General features: G+C 33.6%; 1 protein-coding gene and 1 long non-coding RNA gene across 11 annotated transcripts in view; one reads left to right on the forward strand and one right to left on the reverse strand.

The window, feature by feature from the left end:
* Window positions 1-21,652, forward strand: part of LOC126744042 (oxidation resistance protein 1) — a 121,332-nt gene that overhangs the window by 61,628 nt on the left and 38,052 nt on the right. For 7 of the 10 annotated variants that reach the window (XM_050451356.1, XM_050451357.1, XM_050451360.1 and 4 more), the window contains 8 exons: window positions 1,946-2,016; window positions 5,752-5,956; window positions 6,276-6,523; window positions 11,163-11,364; window positions 11,432-11,624; window positions 14,447-14,642; window positions 14,838-15,092; window positions 17,517-17,650. In XM_050451356.1, coding sequence (XP_050307313.1) covers window positions 1,946-2,016; window positions 5,752-5,956; window positions 6,276-6,523; window positions 11,163-11,364; window positions 11,432-11,624; window positions 14,447-14,642; window positions 14,838-15,092; window positions 17,517-17,650 — 1,504 coding nt within the window. Of the gene's footprint in view, window positions 1-1,751; window positions 1,880-1,945; window positions 2,017-5,751; window positions 5,957-6,069; window positions 6,225-6,275; window positions 6,524-11,162; window positions 11,365-11,431; window positions 11,625-14,446; window positions 14,643-14,837; window positions 15,093-17,516; window positions 17,651-19,837; window positions 20,162-21,652 lie in introns of those variants that run through there. The other 3 variants (XM_050451365.1, XM_050451359.1, XM_050451361.1) reach the window with 3 other exon arrangements.
* On the reverse strand, window positions 5,451-5,781 carry LOC126744048 (uncharacterized). Its single transcript, XR_007663048.1, has 2 exons — window positions 5,643-5,781; window positions 5,451-5,562 (listed from the first exon to the last, which is right to left on the reverse strand). It is a non-coding gene; the product is annotated as an uncharacterized LOC126744048 (long non-coding RNA).

The raw sequence follows: 21,652 nt of genomic DNA on the forward strand, positions 1-21,652 counted from the left end.
AAGGGATCCTTTAATAACTATTTTTTGAAAATCACAAAATGGCCATAATTAATTTAAAAACACGAATGTTTTTACTGTAGTTTGAGGTGATTCCCAGTTGAGCATTTAAAAATATACAAGGTGTTAGAAAAAAAGATTTGAGAGGGTATGTATTGCAAAAATTAAAATTGCTTCAGCTTAAATGCTGTGGGGTAAATAGCTGTTACTATATAGGGTGACAATTTAAAAAATTGAAATGGCCATATATTAGGAAGGAAACACTTAATAAAAAAACGCTGAAATCAGTTTCTATAAAACGAAGAGGGAACAAAAACAAGCATATTATCTCACCCTTAGTAAATAGAAGGACGGGTCGAAAAATTTTAGAAAATTCTTCTCTGTCAATGAAAACAATAAGTAAAAACACTATTTTGAAATTTTTATTATTATTTAATTAAATGGTGAAAATAATTTCCGTTATTTTGAAGACAATAATAAAGCCAACTTTCAAATTCTTTTTCTGATGCTGAAGTTGCTCTAGTAACACAGCTTGGGGTTTTAAAAACCACAGATTTTAGGTGACCCCTTTCGTTCCTAATATATGGCTTCAGATATTTTCAATATTATTTTGTTTTAATTTAGGGTATTTGTTTATATTACTTCCTACCGCAAAAGCCATAAAGCTTTATTTATTATTCTTGTTTCTAATTTAATAGTGCTGAAGTATTCGACGTTCAACTGATATGCAACATGATCCGATATTAAGAAATAAATATTGGAAGGAGTGAAACATATCCGGAAATAAATAAGCATTCATGAAAAAGGCTATTATTGAGTCTAGTGGCAAGGACGTGCAGTTTTCAGAGAGAATTGGTCGAGATCGGTTTACTGGCTACGGATCGCAGGTTCTTATTTTTACGGGTCGATAGTTGGCATTTTTTTATTGGACAAATATTTCCTTGTATTAAAATGTGGGCTAAAAAAATTATAGTGATTCTCCGATATACATATAGAAAAGTAATAATCCATACCAAAATTCAAAGTACATCTTATACAGGAGATCTTAAGATATTAGATAATTAATCTTAATCTCTGAAAAGATCCATAATTCAAAAGAAATATGATTTGTTTTTAATTTTCGTACCTATACTTCAATTTTTCTTCCGTAATTAGACTAACGCTTTTTGCATTTTTAGATAAACTTTTATTTCCAAAGACAATCATTTTATCTTTGTAGTTTTTTTTCCGAAACAAAAATATACGACAAACAATCATTAATAATTTCTTTTTATCTATTTACGACGTCATTGTACAGAGCCTATTAGATCCTAATCCTGGTGGTGACCTCTATTAGTTATTTCAACTATTACCTTGAAAATCTCGATTTTCTGGCAAACATTCTAAATTGTAATAAATCAATAAGCGCACAGCGTATCAGTAATTTATACCTGGTTTTAAAAATGCCAGATAATAAGGCTAAAAAAAAATAAAACACGTTCGCCTTATCTTAAGTAGATACCTGTATGCAGTTAACCGAGCAATTCGCCGAACTTGTTTTATCTTTACTTACTAGGTATAAAAATGGCATTTTAACTTATATAAGACGTTTTATACTCAAATCAGTTCGGAGTACTAAAACCTTCTAGGAAAAACACCTATTAATATCAATAAAACCTTAGGATACGCCCTACTACCGGTAGATAAGCCGCAAAGTTTAGTGGTTATATTAATATGTAGTTCATTCGCTGATGGCATGCACAAAATTGTCTATAAGATATGAATTTCGTAGACGATTATTTTGATTCAGTGCGGCCATCTTCGTGCGTTTTTATAGATAGAAATGATGAGGAAGAAGATAGATTTGTTGTGGTTTATTATAGCTCTAAGGGATTTTATGAGGGTTCGTACCTCTTTATACAACTAGTATTTTTTTAATTTAAAACTATAAAATAAATAATGTTTCCAGATCTCGATGGTTCGACCAGCAGCTTATCAGGAAGACGTAGCGGTCCACCTGAAAATACAACTACATACACGGTATGTATTTTTTCTTCATATTAATTTTTTACATAAAAGTTTATCTTTTCATATGTTCCATACCCTCAACTATGACGCATTATATATTCGAATTGACTTAATTTTTTTTATTGTTCATAATTGAAATTTTATCTCAGAATAACAAGTATCTAATTACTTAATTCACAGTCAATCAAATTAAATCAATTTGTACATTCTATTAAAAAAAATGAAACTTGAACCCCGTTTTTAATTAATTTTTAATCTTCGATACACTCATTACTCATCACTCGTATATATTCAACTTGTTTTTTTTTTCATTTTATTACCCGTTCTTAGACACACAAAAAAAGTGTAACTAAAACGAATACGACCAGTTAACTTGCGGTTGTCTTATTAATCACATACAATACAACAGCTCATATTAATCACATACAATATAAATTCGGCTTGATTTAAATGCAACACTTCATTTGGTTTTAAAATACAATTTTTTGTCAGACTTCTTGATGGAATAATGAACATCATAAATTAAACACGATGAACATTTAACAAATCAATTTATTAGTAAATACTTGTTATTTCCCAAAAAGATCAAAGTCCACTGGTTGAAATAAATGTTCAAAAACTTTAAGTTCAAGTGGAATATTACCAGTTAACTTGCGGTCTTTTTTGTTACAAGTCACAATCACATTCGACGGTCAAATCTGACAGACTAACTTGCAGTTTTCTTTTATAGGTAACTTCCAGACTTAGTAAATTAAACTTAATTAAGTGTTTTCTCATGAATTTCTATACTTCGTAAAACAATCCAAGTGATTCGGGTATGGGTTGGGTTGGGTTGGTATGGGTTAGCAAGTTTTCCTACCCTAGTAACAAAGGAATTATTTCCATAATTGCTTCGATGGGATAAAATATAGAATGAGGGTGTCTAAAGGGTCTGCCTATAAGGAATATGCAGTCCAAGTTTATCGAGTATATCTGGACAGAAGGATTCAGAATGAATGATGTCATAGGAAGTTAGGTCACGATGTTTACGACGGGTTTGGAGAATATGGATATTAAGTTCAGACTTAAACTCGTGGTAGATAATGGGAAGTATCTAAGTAAGACTTTGATACGGCTGTTGTAACCTGAAGGGAAAAATGTTAATGGGAGTCTAAAGGTCTTTTACAATAGACTAACACTTCCCAAGGAGTGCTATTAATAGTAAACACATGATTAAGCCGACCTGTACCACGAGTGAAAAGTATGGACTGAAATTCACTGGTATTTAAGATCATATTAGTAACAATACACAAATTAGCAAGCCTATTCAAGTGAAGCTGAAGATTGAACCTATCATCCAAATTTGAGACTCTACGATAACCTTAAGATCATCTGCAAATTTCAGATAGTAGACAATCCTGAAACAACTCCCAATATCATTGATAAAGATGTTAAAAAGTAACGACTCCAAGTGGGATCCTTCGGGAACACCAGATGCAGCCTGTTCTTCATTTGATTCAAAATTGCACAGTCTAACAATCTGCCTACGATTAGATAAGTAGCTTTTCAGCCACATATATAGGAGACCCGTAAGGCTGTACTTGCTTAATTTGCTTAACAAAATTGCATAATTGACGCGGTCAAAAGCTTCACTGAAGTCCGTATATACTGCATGTACGTGACAGCCCTTCTTCAAAGTATAACAAAATTAGTAAAAGTGAGAACATTCAGCTCAGTAGACCGCCTTGACCAATTGAAACAAAAACCAAATTATCTTGTCATTAAGGAAATGGCCTCCCAGTCGTCGACCGAATAAAAGTCCCTATAGAAACCACAGCCATTCAATTGAATTTCTTTTAGGACCACACTCCACACAACAATACGCCGGAAGATGATGAATGTCTATTGGAAGTAATGGAAAATCTTACCTGGAAAGAGTTACATCTGAGGAATGTTCCAATACCAAGTCCAGAATAGAGGCAGTATCATTTGAAATATGGTTGACCAGGAATAAATTTTATAGGGCACAAAGACCTGTCTAAACAGATTCGACTTCACCAGGTGATACTGAGGGCAGAGCAACAGCAGTAAATTCGAGATCCTCATACAAGCAACGGCTATGAGGCAGATTAAAATCGCCCCTATCCAACAATTGATAATGAGGGAGTTCATCCACCAGGCCTTCCAAATCCTCCACAAAAATAGTATACTCGTTGGAGCGGCATCTGGGCGGACAATATGAAGTAGCCACAAATAGCTGATGGCTCCCTGAGCCTACACAAACAAACAGGGCCCCAATTTCGTTACTTGAAGACAAAACCCGACTGGTTACACTCTTATGCACTGCAATTAGCACTTCCCGACACGAGAACATTCACTAATAAAAGCCGATCTATCCTTTCAGTATACATTATGATCATATAATTGGAGTTCATTATGAAAGTACTCACTGGTTAACCTGGTCTCATTCAAGGCAATTAAGTGATATTGAGAGATATAGGACACATTCTAATGCAACAAGTCAAGATTGGTTCGTAAGTCCCTCCAGTTTGGGTTATAGACCATCAATTTGAACTGAGGAAGCGGCACATTTAATTTTTTCAAGGTTTTTTGGAAAAAATTTTAGGAATGCAAAATACTTAATAGGTAGATCCTTTTCACCATTCCAAGTTGCCCTTTAACTCATTTAGATTTTCTCTGTTGAAGTGTAAGACCTGCTTCAATGTAGACCCAGTGTTCCAGATTTCTTCTGCTTTTTAAAACCCTTACTACTTCCTCGTTCCTACTTAATTCGACTCCAATTCACCTATACCCATTTTTATTTTTCTGGCCAACTGGTCTGTGAACGAATCTGTGTTGGACATCTGGTGATTATCCAGTAAGTTTTTGACACGGGTATCATCACTATCTTTATAAAAATTAAAATGCATGATGTTTGTTTGCTTTTTCTGTCTTTCAGACATTTCCTGTATGAGATTATCACTTACCGAGTAGACTAGTATGCAACCGGGTCGCTGGAGGCTATTGTAATAATTTAATATCGTTTCTGATGTCATTCAAGGATGATAAGAAAACAACAAGTGATTTACCTATTCTTTAATTTCATTGATCATGGAGTCAAATTCTAAACACTTATCTGTTTTGTTTTTCATATCCTGTACTTCACTTTCCAAGTTTCACATGATTTACAAAGCCAAACAAGTCAATGAGTTTAGGAGAGAATAAGGGTTGTTATTTCCGTAGTACTTATTCCCGAGCAAGATTTACACAATAAATTTTAGCACAAACCGCATGGATATCCAAATTTAAGGTGGTTTGTTAAAAATACATGAATGAAGACATCTGGTGCATGTGCCACTCATTTTGAGGTTAGATTAAAAAAAAACAATTTTAACTTCCAAATAGATCAAGAAATAACAATTGTTGTAGTATTTCGGAAATAGGGGACACGAACATACATCACTAAATCAAAAATAACAATTTATATTCAATTTACAGTGCAAAATTCACAAAAATTATCAGAAGCCAAAAAATAAACAATCAAATTTAGCGAGATTAGGTTATGGTTTTCATTTCTTCCTGAAACAATAAAATCTTGAAAAATTATTAATTAACTTGTGGTTATTAAGGTTATAAGTTCTAAAACTTGAAATAAATACCTATTTTTTTGTTACATTTTCATATACGTGTAAATTGAGTTTAACTGACTGATAAAAGGTTGATTTAAATCTTCAAGTCTATTTATTCCTATAAGTTTTTTCTCTATAGGTTGTTGACAGAGACACTTTAACTTCCGTGGCAGCCAGATTCGATACGACACCCTCAGAGCTGACCAAACTAAACAGATTAGCCACCCCTTACATTTTCCCAGGGCAGCAATTATATGTACCACTCCGCGAGAGCGTTAAAGAGGACTCGGAGGGCTCGACCCCCGTAGAGGACGTACACGACGATTTACCTCCAGAGGAAAAAGGTATGTCAACACACAGACTCGCGACAGAATTAATGCCAATTTATCGTTCAGTAACGCATACGTAAAGCGAATAATAGAAAGTTAATCTTATCGGGTTCGGTGCCCAATCAAATGTCAGTAAGCCAGTAGTAATACCATGTTCGCGGCCGGTGTGGGAGCATAATGCAGTACCGATATCAAAACATTTTATGTGGGTTTTTTTTTGAACGATAAATTAGTGTTTTTATGTAAATTTGTATAGAAAATATGTGAACTCGCAAAATGCCTAGTAAGTAGTTTAATAATGACTTAATTTTAAAATTAATACTCCTTTTTTTAGAATTGCTAGACAACCTGCGACCGGTGAGCCCTAAACCGGGTCATGTGGAAAGGGTTCGTACCCCATCGGTCAACCAAACGAGCGTCTCCATCGAGCATGAGGAGGAACCAGCTTCCTCATCAGTATTCCGGGAAAGATTCCTCAAAATCAATGTGAGACACATTACCGATGGTGAGGGGGTGGTCAGTGGCGTGCTCTTGGTCACTCCTAATGCCGTCATGTTTGATCCTAACGTGTCTGATCCTTTGGTAAGAGCCTTTTGCCTACTTAAGTAATCAAATAAATGTGGGAATAGGAATAATGGGATCATTAATCGGTAATGATTTAACCATAACCAACTGAAAACAATTTACAAAAAAAAAGTCTAATAATTCAGGTTTACTAATTAGTTGGTCAGAATGGAAAGAAAGTTTTATAATATTAATATTTAATATTTTTTACCTTCAAATATTTGAATTGCTTTATTTATTACACTTTAATAAAAAATTTAATCTTTTTTAATAATATTAATGTTACTATATTTTTAATTTTATCAATAAGTTGAATTTAATATATATGAAATTACATCTTAAATCTAGACACGTAAAACAATTCCCACCAGAAGACATGCATTCATAATATAAAGCGAATGAATATATTCACTTTTATATTACCGTATTTATGTAATTAAATTAAGTCGTTACAATCTACCTGACATTTTTCTCGTAAGTGCTTTCCGATAACTAAAGGACATGTGTACAAATTCTTGTAATGCAAATTGCAACATTTAGAATTTCTACAGAATGGAAAATTTGGAAACAATTTGTTTTTTAAATGCATTTCTATATTTATGATATTTAAGGTTAGCCTGAGGTAGGTTAAATTTGCGGAAAGTAAACTAGAAGACTGGAGTTATTGAATCAATATGAATTAATTTAGAGGCCTAATGTAGTTCCTAAGCCTGTCACGTGATTTACAGGGAAGGAAACTATTATTTAATGCTAAATTATAATTAATTATAATTTATTCAAAAAAAGTTTGATACATGTTTAATATTAAGAAAAAAATTATTTTCAGCAGATCATTTCCCTTTCCAGTAAGCATATTTAAATATAAAAAAGATTTTATAAATTATTAATACAATAACACAGTAACCAGTATGTTAGTGTATTAATGAATGAATAATGAAGAATTAATGAATGAACTTACTCAAGCAATTATCTGAACTAGATAATGAATTAGCACTCTTATTAAATATCATATTAATACCAAGTAAAAGTAATTTTATTTAGATTATTTGCTTATTTTGCATATTATGTCCTGGATATATTATATTTATGTCTTAGAAGGGGAAAATTGCGAGTTTTTTGGACATAACACTTTCTCAGTTCCTTAATAACCCAAGTAATATTTTGAATTTGTGTTTTTCTATTGTGGTAAAAATAACAACAAAAATAAAACAATATGTTCAATGTATTCACTTTGAATGTATTGAACATTTTCTTCACTTTAATTTCACAGCAAAAGAAATTCCTTTGATTCACATGTCAGTTTCTAAATACTAAATAATTTAAAATTTCCGTGAAAATAAGTTAATGAGTGTAACTAAATTACATATAAATAATTTCTTAGTGTATATGAATACTTATATTTCCCCCTGTTGGATATTCACATATCAAAAAGTGTTTTTTTAGCTATAAAAATACTATGTATTGGGTTAGTATCCCCAGATCTATTTGACATTTATGCAAGTAAGTTTCCCAAATTAAATTTTCTTTGAGTTTCTATATTCACCCATTTTAACTCCGCAATTTTGTGATATATGTTATATCTTCAGGTTTACCTAAAGAGGCATTTAATATTTTTTTCAATATAACATAAAGACAAGATAAATAAATAAAATTACAATAGCTATATTTTGATAAGACTAATGATTCATACTATATTGTTTTCAGCTTATTATATCAAACGCTTTACTAAAATCAATGTAAATAGCATCGAATGCGATCCCTGTAAATGCCTTGCTGTTCAATACCTCAATCAGGGCGCGTTTTATGACAAGTATTTATACAAGGTTTGTCCGGAAAATATATATAAAAGTGGAATAATATTTTTATTTTACAATAATTCAGAAATTTCAATATGGTCTCCTTCAAAGTACTTCTCCTGAGACAAGATGCACTTTTGCCAATGCCGTTTTCACTGTTGGTATGATCGCTGGAAGTCTTCAGGTGTTAGGCTCTTCAATTGGCGTGTCGTTTCGGACTTGATGGCTTCCACATCACCCAAGTGCCGCCCCCGAAGCACCATTTTGCATTTGGGGAACAGAAAAGTCACAAGGGGCTAAATCGGGTGAATAAGGCGGGTGTTTTGTCACAATGATTAAGCTCCCAAAAACTCACGCACAACGAGAGAAGTGTGTGCAGGCGCGTTGTCGTGATGAAGGATCCACTTGCCCCCTTGAGCCAAATCCGACCGAACTCGAGCCACACGAGCTCTGAGACGATGCAAAACTTCAACGTAGAGATTCCCGTTCACTGTCTGGCCAGGAGGAACAAATTCCTGGTGAACAATGCTCCGAGAATCAAAGAAAACAATCAACATTGTTTTCACATTGGACCTTGATTTTCGCGACTTTTTTGTTGTCGGATCGCCTGCTTGCTTCCACTCCTTGCTTTGAGGTTTCAGCTCCACGTCGAATTCGTAGAACCATGATTCATCATTGATCATAGCTTTGCAAGAAACTTGATGTTAATTCGTTGTTCCTCAATCAGAGAGAGCTCCATGCCGACGGCAGGTAGAAAAAGGGTTACTTTAAACGTGTAAACGTAAATTCGCTATAACTCGCAGAGCGCTCTGGCTCGAACTGAGCGTTCAGTGGATCGTATAGAGAGAGGAAACCGCCGGGCCGCTTCTCCCCTACGCGTAGATACGACGCCACGAACATTTTATACGTACTTTCCGGACAAACCTCGTATATTCACCTATTAATGTCAACAAGCATAGCACAAGTCAAGAAATATAAAATGCAAACATCTAAATAAAAAATACAATGAAACTTATCACAAAAATTATTTATGTCTAAAATTACTCAGAATAAACAATGCTAAAAAACTAAAAATAACACATAACACGAGGCATAAAACAATTAGGCCATAGGAGGTCAGCAAAGTTGGCCCGGAGGAACTCCTCAAATGAGTAAAAGACATTTTTAATTAGGTACCCCTTAAGGCAAGATTAAAGTCAGATTCTTAACAGAGACATGAATATATTGAAAAATTATTGTACTCCATGGTAAGATGTGCCTTTACGAGATCGGTAAAGCTTCTGATACCGCGGTACCAAAAAGTCATTGTTTCTGGTATAATGCGAATGAATATCAGCAGGAGTCATACATTTTTTAGGATCCTCCCTAACAAATAGAAGGCATAGAAGAATAACTTTTCTGAAATGTAAACTGCTGCACTCATCCAGTTTGGATAGGCTACTATAAGCAATTAAGGATAATCAGCATAAAGCTAAAATATAGCCCCAGGCTCACAATAGCCGGGATGATCATTGAGGTACACCAGAAACTACCACTCCCAAAATTAATCTATTGACTCCTGCCTGTTAAATAGGACTGGAGCAAGTTAGTACTTGAATTGTAAAATCTGTAATAGACGAGCTCTTGAAGAAGACGTATATTATGATTAACACAATCGAAAGCTTTTGACAGATCGTCAAATTTTTCCTAAGAGTGGAAATTGCACTCAAAATCCTCCAGAATCTTGTCACACCGCTGATCCGAGTGATCTATTTGAATCTTCAGTAAATTTCTGGGACTAAAGAAATTGGCCAATAATTCTCGGAGTCCTTTTTTTATGTATTATATCCTAGGTTCTTTTTTACGTATCGGTATGTCTTTTGCAACTTTAAGACAATCGGGAAAATGTTTTTTTTTTGAAAGTGTCCTTTGTGATATATAAAATAATCAGTTTTCTTAAGGGAACAATAATAAAGTTTTTATGGATTTAATAAGCCGTGTATTGAAATCAAATGGGTTCCTACTTAAACTATTGTTCATATAACATTATAATCACATATAAATCACTGCAGAAAAAGCAAAGCCGGGACCCCAATTATCAATCAAATAGGTCAAAGTCATTCGTTTCAAGGTGGTCGGAGCATTAACAGATGTCTCATTAAAATGACATTTTGTCTATTCCACATTATTATTAAAAGTTCTAATGAATTTCCACATAGCTTATTGAGACAGATTACTTTATCTTTATTTACAAATGTATAATTTGTCTATATTTTTTTTACTCAATTTTACTTCAATACTTATTTCGGTAGCTTCGCATAGTTTCAGCATACACTAGGTAGATATTTCTGGTTAACCTGCCTTAAAAGGCAAAATGTATGCCTCATTTCTCTCAAAGAATCATCAAACCATTTTGGCAACCCTGATCTTCTAGCTGTGTGTGTCTACCTACGTATCAGTATACCTGTGATCCTAATTTATTGTCTCTACTGATTTGTAGAAATGAAATAAACCCAAGTCTGTTATAAATCGATAGTTGACAAATGCAGCATCACCTATTCCGAAGACCAATCCACTCCTTGAGTTGAAAAAAAAATCCCAGAATGATCCGATTGGGAGAACATGGGGATTTACTAACATTAATGTTGTTTCTTCTCGTCGGAGGTCTCGGAGAACGACTGATTCTTTAAGATCTAAATTTCACTGATTTTCTAAAGATCCTTCATTCTCAAATTATCATTAGGATAATGTTTTTTTGGTTAGCAGATTCCATAAAGTACAGCTCACCTTTCTATACATACGATTTTCCCCTAATTATGCTATTTTAATTACTTGTTCTTTTTTCCATATAACTCAATAAAATGTTTATTCTCATTCCGCAGGTGATCGAAAAAGGCCCAGAAGCATACGGTGTAATCGCCCCAATGGAGTTCGTAGTTAACATCGCCATATACAACGACATAGCTCACATGCGAGTTAGCCACATGGAAACGAGCGTCACTGAAAAAGCGGAAATTTACTATCCGAAGGGGGAAAAGGAGCCCGAATCCTTGCTGGTCAAAGACGAGACTTTTCCCGAATTGGGTAATACAAACTCGCTTGGAACACAGATATCCATATTCTAACTTCTTTTTATCTTTTTTTGGTAAAGTTACCGGTACGGATGATGCAGAATCAGTTTGTTCCTGTACGGAGCGGGAGGGCGACGCGTTCCCTAAAGCTTTCGATAGAGACTTGGTAACTCCGACTAATTTGGAGGAGCCGGAGCAAGAGCAGAGGACGTTGGAGGAGAGACGCAAGTCGTTGCTTGATCATCATTGGCCGATGACGTCACGTGAGAGACAGTAAGTAAATTCTAAGACTTGGAGAAATATCTTTAGCCGCTATATAGTATTGTGATGTGAATTTAAAAAAATTAGCAAACTAAAATTAAGTAATTTGCGTAGTACAGGACTATAAAATTATTAAATATCATATTTATTTATAGCTTAGTCACTGTTTTTAAATTAATTTATTGCTATACTTATGCCTTTATGTAATTTTATTCGTGACGATTATATAATTGCCGGTGTTACTCTTATATTTGATTAAAAGATTGCAGTACTGAATGCTAAATCTGTGCCCATCTGTTGTGTGAATTACTACATTATTTAATGACTGTGACGTTTAATTGAGAGTCAGGCTGATCCTCAACTAGGGACGCAATTAACTATAAAATTGTTTTGATTTTTGGTATGTTTATATACCAAAGGGATGTGAATTTGAAAAATTTGAATGCGAATATCTCTCAAATTAAAAAAGTGAGAAAAGCCAAATTTGGTACAAATGTTTTATAGGTAGGGGAAAGAAGAACTACCATATTTCAGTCATGGGGTGAGCACCATATTGGGCTCCATACTATCCAATCCCTAAATCTTCAATGGCGCTACCCCGTTTGTGATACTTCAAATTAAAGCTCTTTTTAAGTAGTATTCATCTGCACAATATTCTTTAAAAAATTGAATATAGGATCAAAAAAAATATATAAAAAAAACTTATTGTTAGTAAAATGCTATTTTATGAAATAAGATGCTCAAAATACATTCCATTTTAGGCTAAACAAAAATACAATCTATTTTGATACTCATTTCTTTTATTTTGCAATGCTCTTCTTGGAATCAATGCACATTCTGTTATAACTCGTTGCCGAAGATCATTAAAGGAATCTGGTTGTGTTTTAAGCACAACAGTTTTCAAGTGACCACAGAGAAAACAATCGAAGGATGTTAGATCTGGTGATCTTGACACCCATTCTATTGGACCTCTTCTTCCAATCCACTGATCTCGAAATGTATCGTTTAAATATTGTCTCTCAGGAAAAACAGAGTGAGGTGGAGCTCCATCTTGTTGAAAATGTATTCTTTGATTAGGTTCCTATTTCTATTAGTATATAACTGATTTTTTATTTGTTCGACTCAAGAGGTTAGGATAAATGGTGTCGAACATTTCCAAGTATATTTCGCCATTAAGGTTATTAATAAATAAAGGCCCAATATCAATCAATATCCCGCCCATACATTAATTTTTTCTGTGTACAGTAGGTACAGTTTGGTTTATTAACAGAACCTTTAACAAAAAAATACATTAGTTAGTAAAACAAATATTCTTAAACAACTCAGATGTAAATTTCAACCTTTTAGTCATTTCCACGCAAAATTGAATTTTTCGATCCGGGTCGTTTTCACACAATTCCTTTTAAGTATTAGCATTTTGCACGGATGAAAATGATAGAGACCTTGTAGGATTGATAGCAAATTGTCCTAATGCTTAAACTTCATTTGAAATTATGTTAAATTATAACTGTTATAACTGTTAAAATACAATTCAACAAAATGATGTAGGTAATGTTTATTTAAGACAACTAAAACCTGGCCCTCTATACCTAAAGTATTTCGTGCAAAAAATATTCTTTGTTCCTAAAAACGAATGCAATTTGAGCATCAATTATCTTAGAAAAGCATTTCACAATAAATAGGTTTCCTTTATTTAATATATCTTATTTAACCTAAATTGAACCTGTAGAGGAGTTTACAAAAATTCCCAAATGAATACTACTCAAAAAGGCCGTTAATTTGAGGTGGTGTCATTTAAAATTTAGGGGTTGAGGTGCATAGAGCTCAAAGGATTGTTCACCCCATGACCTGAATAACATTTGTACCTATTATATTTTTTTTTTACTTTTTTTGCTTTCAAAGATAATCGCATTGAAAGTTTTTAAATTATCACCCTCTATAATACAGTACAAGAATATATGTCATATTGACGATAACTTTATGAACAGAGAAGAAATGGTAGAAGCTTACCATTAATATGAAACCGGTAGCAGGAAATAATTCTTGAAATATTACTATTTATTATATACATACATAACATTCTCGTATGTTACATTTGCACAGCAACTTTTTAGGGACACTGCAAGTTCTTTTTTTTATTTCTGCCAGATAACGGTGAACAAAATTATAGCAACAATTAAATATTACATTGCATTTATTATTCATGTATAGTATCCTTTAGTTTAATACATCTTGATACCTCTTTGTCATGAACAGATTTAGGTGGATGACAGTGATCCAAAATTGATTTGTTTGATAGTATTTTATAATTTATTTAAATATTTACCGCGATTTTTTTTGTTGACAAGTTACTAATATTTTCGATCAGATAACAGCATACTAATATTAATATTCTGCCTCCAATTTCTTACCAATTTCTCGCAATAATGCCATGACCCGAAAAACAATTATAGACCAGCTTTGCTTAATGTTAGGACAGATATACTATAAAAAACGTTTGTCTGGTTTTTTTATAGGTTGGAGATGACTTCAATCTTATTCAGCAATTTAACATGGCTCCAGTTTAATATTACAGCCGCTAACCACTTTACAGTTTATTAAATTTAAGGATAACTAGGTCGAATATGGAAAGATAAAATAGGAAGTGTGAGCGGTGTCGAATAAAAAATAAATTGGCCAATTTCCAACAAATGTTACTTTTTTTCATTTCACTTTTCTTATCTGAGAGAAAAGTAACCAATGTCAAGAACGGATTAGACCTCGAAGATCCGGCAACTATGCATGACTATGCCTGGCGGTGAATTATTCGTATGTCATAGAGATTTTTTTCTTAGGTCAATTGACACTGACGAATTGCCTGCGATTTCCACTTCAGTACAAGAAGATCACATTGCAGAAGAGGAAGGAGCGGACCATAAGGAATTGGAGGATGAATTACCGCATCAAGAGGAGGCGGCAACAAAAGAGAGCTGCCACGACTCCGGTATCGATATCCGAGAGGCTCCTATCGTTCCTATACCAGTTAAGGAGGTACTCTACTTATATTTGAATATTCGATAAGAACCGCATGTATAGAGATAAACGTTTAACGGTTATATAAGATTGTCGTGCTCGTTAATTGAAGGAAGAGAGGAAAGGTTTATGGAGGAAAATGATAATCTTAAATAACTGTTGAATTCAATTTTAGTCATAATAATTAATTTATGACGACCTTGTAATTTTCAGCACTACAGCGACGCAGACATAGTATTATCCAAAGACTGGGTACCACCAGTGACATTAGCCCCATCGCATTACCATCATCAACACTCATTAACAACCGAAATGAGCGAGGCGGGAAGTCCGGCGAGAAAAAAGACGAATAGCGTGTCATTTAGTCTCGACTCGAGTAGTGAGGCTGACACTTCTACGGGCCAGTTTTCGAGCAGCCTACTCGATTCCAAAGAAGAGTCTGAAAAGTCTGATAATAGGAAAAATAAGGTAAAAGATGAAAATTAAATATGAGCTATAAAATCATTAAACATGTGTTAAAGCTATGAGATCTATTAGTCAAAACTAGGTAGCAACTATTGAATTTTCTGCCTTAAAAATTATGATTCGAGAGTATCAATATCCGCATATACTGCGCTGCTATGTTACGATTTACTTGTATGGTATTTATTTATTTATTAATTACTTAGTTTAGATTGATTACGTTAAAATGTATAGTTAAATAAATATTTTATACTTATTATTTTATACTCAAAATCCAACTGATTTAACTGAAATCACTTTCTAAATTGATTCGCGTATTTGTCGAACTTTTACACTTTCTTAACAAACCAGTCGAAATTAAAGAAAAAACTAAACTGGATAGTTATTGGCCATTCTATAAAAGTTTAAGAAAACGAGTCAATATTGCAAATGGAGTGGAGCAGGAAAGAAAATATTTCTACAAGTTACTTAATAGCGAGGTTAAAAACTTTTGGCGAACTATAAAATACTTCAAGCTAAGTTCAAGCGATCGTACGGTTCAGTAAAAGTTTTGGCTCCGCTAGAAAGTTTAATCATTTCTTTAGTAACTCTGTCTCTGATTCGCGATATGCTATAATGACTTTATTATTGGCAATAAATAAAAAATTATAGGCCAAAAATTAATACTATATGATCACAACCTTCTAGAATATTTATTTCTTTTTAAGTTTATTTATTCATGGAATAAAATTATAAATAATCGGGAACTAATAATTGATAGCAGAGTTTGATCCACTTATATTAGAATAAATATATATGCAATCTAATATAGGTAAACAAAATAATGATTGCACCAATAGTAGCTGCGCTTTATCAAAGACTGAATGACACACCCTTACTGTAAGATTACTTACTGTAAGAAAACATCTTCTTTAATAGGACAGTCATATTTTAAATGATTTTATCAATTTAATGCTAGGAGAGTGTGCGACATAATTAGTACTATTTCACAGTACTAATTATTGTATTGTAGCATATTTGGCAGAATCGCTTTTTGTCAATACTGGCATTGACAAAAAGCGATTCTGCCAAATATAAAAAAAAAATATAGTCGCCGCCAGATATAGTTTATCTTGATAACCTGTAAAGAACCGGTTTGAACCTGTCAAAGAACCTGACAAACAATGTAAATAGCAACATAGTTGTGCAGGTAAAAAACAGGAGGTTTGACATGTGTTTTAAATAAATTATGTCTAGCCCGACTATATCATACGAAGGAATTCTGCACAAATTATACGACTTCTTTTAATATTATTGAATAATTTTTCAGATCATTGTTGCACAATCTAAAATTGAAATAAATGAATTATATCATCTTTTACAAGTGTCTATTTAAAAACTCCATGCACGTGAGAAATACCGAACTGAGAACCTTAGACGATTTGATCTCACATGTGTGTGGAAAGTTAGTTGCTCATCAAACCAAGCACCAATTCTTCCAAGTCTTTAATTACATCACAATACTGAAGGATTAAAAATTGCAACCATCAACAATAATTGTGAAACGCATTATATGTTTTAAGCGATTCCATATGTGGTAAATGTGAATATTTCAAAGCCTTCCGGGTCACTCGATAATTGCTACTACTAACGGAAGACTTTGACTATTCTTCTACCGTTCTAGTGTGTGATCTTACTACATTTTATTTAGACACTTTACAAAAAAGCCTATCTATAGGAGAAGAGTTTCCAGTAATCCCTTATGGTAGTTAAAGGATTACTGGGAAATAATTAGATTTTTTTGTGAGCATAAGCAACTGTATGGTGGAAATGTGGTTAATCCCCTCCATAGCTAGAGAATTTTTCAAAAGAAACCCCAGTTATGTCCTATAGTGGAATTCATAATTGAGAATCTATTGGGAATATCTTACATCTAACTATGCCTCGATTGCTCGACGCATGAAAAACTAATTTGGCTTGACCATAGTTAGCTTTCAAAATTTTACTTCCAAAAATGTAGAGGGGCTAAAGAAGCTCGTGCAGCGCTACTAAAAATGCTTAGAAGTGAACGGTGTTTATGTAGAAAAGTAAAGTAGGTAACTAAAAGTGTCATATTTTCCTGTGGCAAAACAGCCTTTACTTTATAAACATGTCTCGTACCTCTTATGACAGATTAGTTGACTCAATAGCGATTGTTGGACGGTAAATTAAATAAACTTACGTGCATGGCTACCAGATCTATTGAACTATTATACAGTATCTAGTAAACATGAAATGTTTTCACTTTGTAAACAATCACGATTAATAACAGCTTGCTTGAAAAGAGTTATTTTTCGGAAGATCCTTAAAGTTTTAGGATCTGTAAGAGCAATTCTTGCATAATTAACTATTCCATTTTATTGTCTTTTTTCCATAAATCGTTTTCCTCAAACTCAATTTTTCGATTTTCAGATGTTGAAAAGACTGTCTGTTCCATTATCCTGGATGGAAACGTTAAGCGGTGAAAAGGAGGAGGAAAAGTTACCTAGTCAGCCGCAAATCGCGGACACACAGCATTCCTCTGTATTCTCCAAAGTATTTTCTAGGTAAGTTCATTTGTGCGTGACTCTTCATACGGCTTTAGCATTTAGAAAAAAACATACATTTTGTCAACTTTAATAATATTCATTATACAGAGTTCGTTTTATAACAGAATCTTGTTTATTTGCTGTGTTACTTAAGTTTGAACTACTATATTACAGTCCAAGGTTACATATTACATTACTGTTACTCAAATTGTAATAAACGGCTCGGTTATTATACGGGGTGGAAAAAACTTTAAATATAAAAGTTTAGCTCACCTTAAATCGCCAGGAAATGTTCTAATTTTTTTTTTTATGAAACATCTTGCATATTTGTGTATTAAATGAAATACCTTTTTCTGGTGATTTCAAAAATATCATATGTTAATATTTGATTTACCATTTTTTTGAAATATTTACATTTAAAAAAAATCTTAATTGCTGTGAAACGTTTTTTTTAACAAGTTTTGTATGTGGCTACCATTATTTTTAATACAGTTTCTCTAATCTTTGTCTAATTTCAACAGAGCATTGAAATATACTCTGAATGTTCTTCATTTAAATTCTTCAAATTTTCACTTCATAAACTTCATTTTTTAGATACCCCGCATAGAAAACTGTCTAACGGAGTCAGATAAGGACTATTTGCTGGCCAGTTAATAGCACATGAGTTCCAATCCACCTATTACAACGATAATTAAAAAAAATTCTTACTTGCATCAAGTTATGCGGCGGAGGCGGTGCTCCATCTTCATGTTATATAATATTGGTATATTCTCTAAGAGAAATTTTTTTTAAGAAACCTTCAATTTAATTTTCTAAAAACTGGAGATCCTTGAAATATAATGGGTCCAATTATTCGGTTTCTAAGGATACGACACCACACATTTAATGACATCCTGCCCCGGTTTTTTATTTTGACATAGGCGTGAGGCCCACATGTGAGTATTTCTTCGATTATACATCCCTGCTGTGGTAAACTTCGTTCGTCACTCCATAATATCTTATTAAACATATCGTTATCTTTGTTTTTCATATTTAATATATCATTGCATTAAGCTAATCTTCATGTTTCAAGTCATGGGTATCTGTCAATGTTTGTGCTGGCATCATTTTGTAAGGATGATATCCATATTTATGTACCACTCTTTGAATCTTTTTTCTAGAACATTTAAAGTATTTACTAGCATCCACCGTTGATAAATTAGGTTTTTCTTATGCGATTATTATAAATCTGACTCTTAAATATTATTTTACTTTTTACCTTGAAAATATAATAAATTTGAAGTGCTTCATCCGCGTAGCCAAAACTGTGCCTTTTTTCTCTATAGATTTTTGTCGTTTCTTATACTTCTTTCATTGTAATAAAAAGTGGACCTTGCAGGAACTTTCATTTCGGGATGAATGCGGTGATATTTAGTTTGCGCTTGAGAAACATTATTAGTGTTTTTTGTAAAATAGCCCTAATAATTTCAACCTTTTCTTCTTCTTATAACCCATATACAAAAGATTAGACAACATTAACACTGACAATATTAACAATATATTTATTTATTTTTTCTAAAATGTAAATATTTAGAGAACAGCTAAACCAGACGATAACGTATTATATATTTTTGAAAATATAGGAAAAAGGTATTTCATTTAATATACAAGTTGTTCCATTTAAAAAATACAAACTTTATATTAGCCATACCCCTGTATTATATTTGAGAACATTTTCTGGTGATTTAAGGTAAACTCTACAACTTTTATATTTAAAGTCCACCCCTATAATAACCGGGCTAGGGTCTGTCTAAATATAAGGAACAACCCTGTAAATGTTTAAAGTGCACTAGGAATTTATGTGTACACTATTCATCCTTATCTAAATCTAAACAAAATTCAATATTATAGAAATAGAAGGAAGTTATGTATAGGAAAACCACTAATAGGAAAATATTTTAATTTTTGACAGAAATTGGCAAAAAATTAACGAAGTTGACGTTTTTTTCCGATACAAATAAAAACGCTGAAGCTATGAAAATATTTTAGCTGAACGTCTTCCCCACTAGCCCTGCCAGATTGATCATTCTATTTATCGTTTTCCTATAATCTAAAAACTACGAACTACCCTGTATAATCTACAAATTTTTGAATAACCCGACTAATACATATTTAAATTAAATAAATTAACTAACCTTCCACCTCAATACGCTGCCTCCAAACCAGTTCGCCAATGAACCTGGTGGACTTTGGTACCGGATTATTCACAAAAACTCCGTCAGAGGATAGCGGCGGGTCCGGGGGCCCTCATTCGGGCGGTAGCGGAGGCCCGCCGCTGACCGGCGAGAGCGCCGCCTCAGCTTCCTCGACCAGCAGTTTTTTTCCCACCAATATCATAAGCTCGGTGGGCGCGATGGGAGCTCAGGTGGGCGCTCAAGTCGGTGCGCTGGGCTCTACCGTCGGCTCGACGGTGGGCGCTGTGGGGGCGCAGGTAGGCGCTCAAGTTGGCGCTTTGGGTTCAACGGTCGGCTCCACTGTCAGTGCCGTTGGGTAGGTGTGCGTGTAATTAGTAGAGGTTTCTTTTTCGTTTTAATAATTTAAACAGCATTTAGATCTGTACACTACACCTCAGACACGCACTTACCCTAAACACTTGATTATTTGGATTTATTGAGATAGATATTAATTTTTCGTTAAAAAAACCCTGTTCATAATGTCCGTGGTGAACAAATAAGGCAGGTTAGCGACTGTCTGTATCTTGAACACGTCCAGGATATATGTTCACCTGGCAACAATGAGAGTTTTTAAAATTTTCTGGAAACTATGTTTAAGTTCCGCATTTTATTGCTAGAAGGCTTACTTAATAATGAAATAATAAAATTCTTATATTTACCCAAAATTAATATAATAACCTATATTTTTGGTATTACTGTACTGTACTGTTAAAAAATCGAGAAAATTTTAATAATTTTGGTTTTAAGGTTCGACTAGTTTGAAATACTATCTATTTTAAACGCTCCTCAAGGTTAGAAAGTTCTAGAGCTTGGAGTTTGTACAATCAGCTCTTTTTATTCTAGAGGGTTGCTATTTATATTTCTGGCCTTGCCAGGGGCACCTAAGGTTTTCATTGGAACTTGACATTGTTGGACATAATCTTCTTTAAAATATTTTATCATTTTAGTGCGATTTGTGATGTTTACAGTAACTTGAAATATTCATCTCGTGCAAAAAATTGAATTAGGTCGTGACCATTTTCGAGGATTTATTTTTCGAGCACTATTTCGACGTGGATTATTAAGACAAGAGTGAATCGACGAACTTCTTTATGCAGCGAGAAAGCACCATCCTACAGCCCTGTAAAAAAAACTAGTATAACGAAATTAATCGTGGACGACGTTGGCTCCAGGACGAATTCCGTGAAAGGTCGTCCGAAATCTTTTGTTCCAGAAAATATCGATGCTATGCGTGAATGGATAAAACAGGATCGCCATGTAACACCGTGAGATTGAGGCATCTTTGGGCATTAGTATGACGAGCATCAATAAGACACTGCATGAATATTTGTTTGCGGTGGATCCGGCATAACTTGTCAATCGCTTAAAAGAAAGCTCGAGTTGATTGGTACAAAGGAATGTTGAAAAAATACGTTCAAGGTGCATCAAAAGCTCTGTATAACATCTACACAGGTGACGAATCATGGATCTATGCAAATGAACCTGAAACAAAATAGCAATCGACTGTATGGGTCCTCTAAGATGAGCCCAATTCAAAAAAAGTTATTTGCGGATGAAAAGCGTCGAAGCAAATGATTGCTTGTTTCCTTGGTATTACCGGTCATAGGGCGTTAGAAAAACGTTAAAGGATGGTCAATTCTGAATGGTACACGACCATTTGTTTGGCAGAAGTGATCAGAGAAATATGAAAAAAGTAGAAGAGGCGAATCATTCTTTATCATGAAAAATGCGAGCTCTCATACATCTGCTCAAACAACGAAATTTTTGCCCCTGATGTGGCACCTAATGACTTTTTTTATTCCCACAT

Source organism: Anthonomus grandis, chromosome 13 (genome assembly GCF_022605725.1).
Source record: "Anthonomus grandis grandis chromosome 13, icAntGran1.3, whole genome shotgun sequence".
Taxonomy (NCBI): Eukaryota; Metazoa; Arthropoda; class Insecta; order Coleoptera; family Curculionidae; genus Anthonomus; species Anthonomus grandis.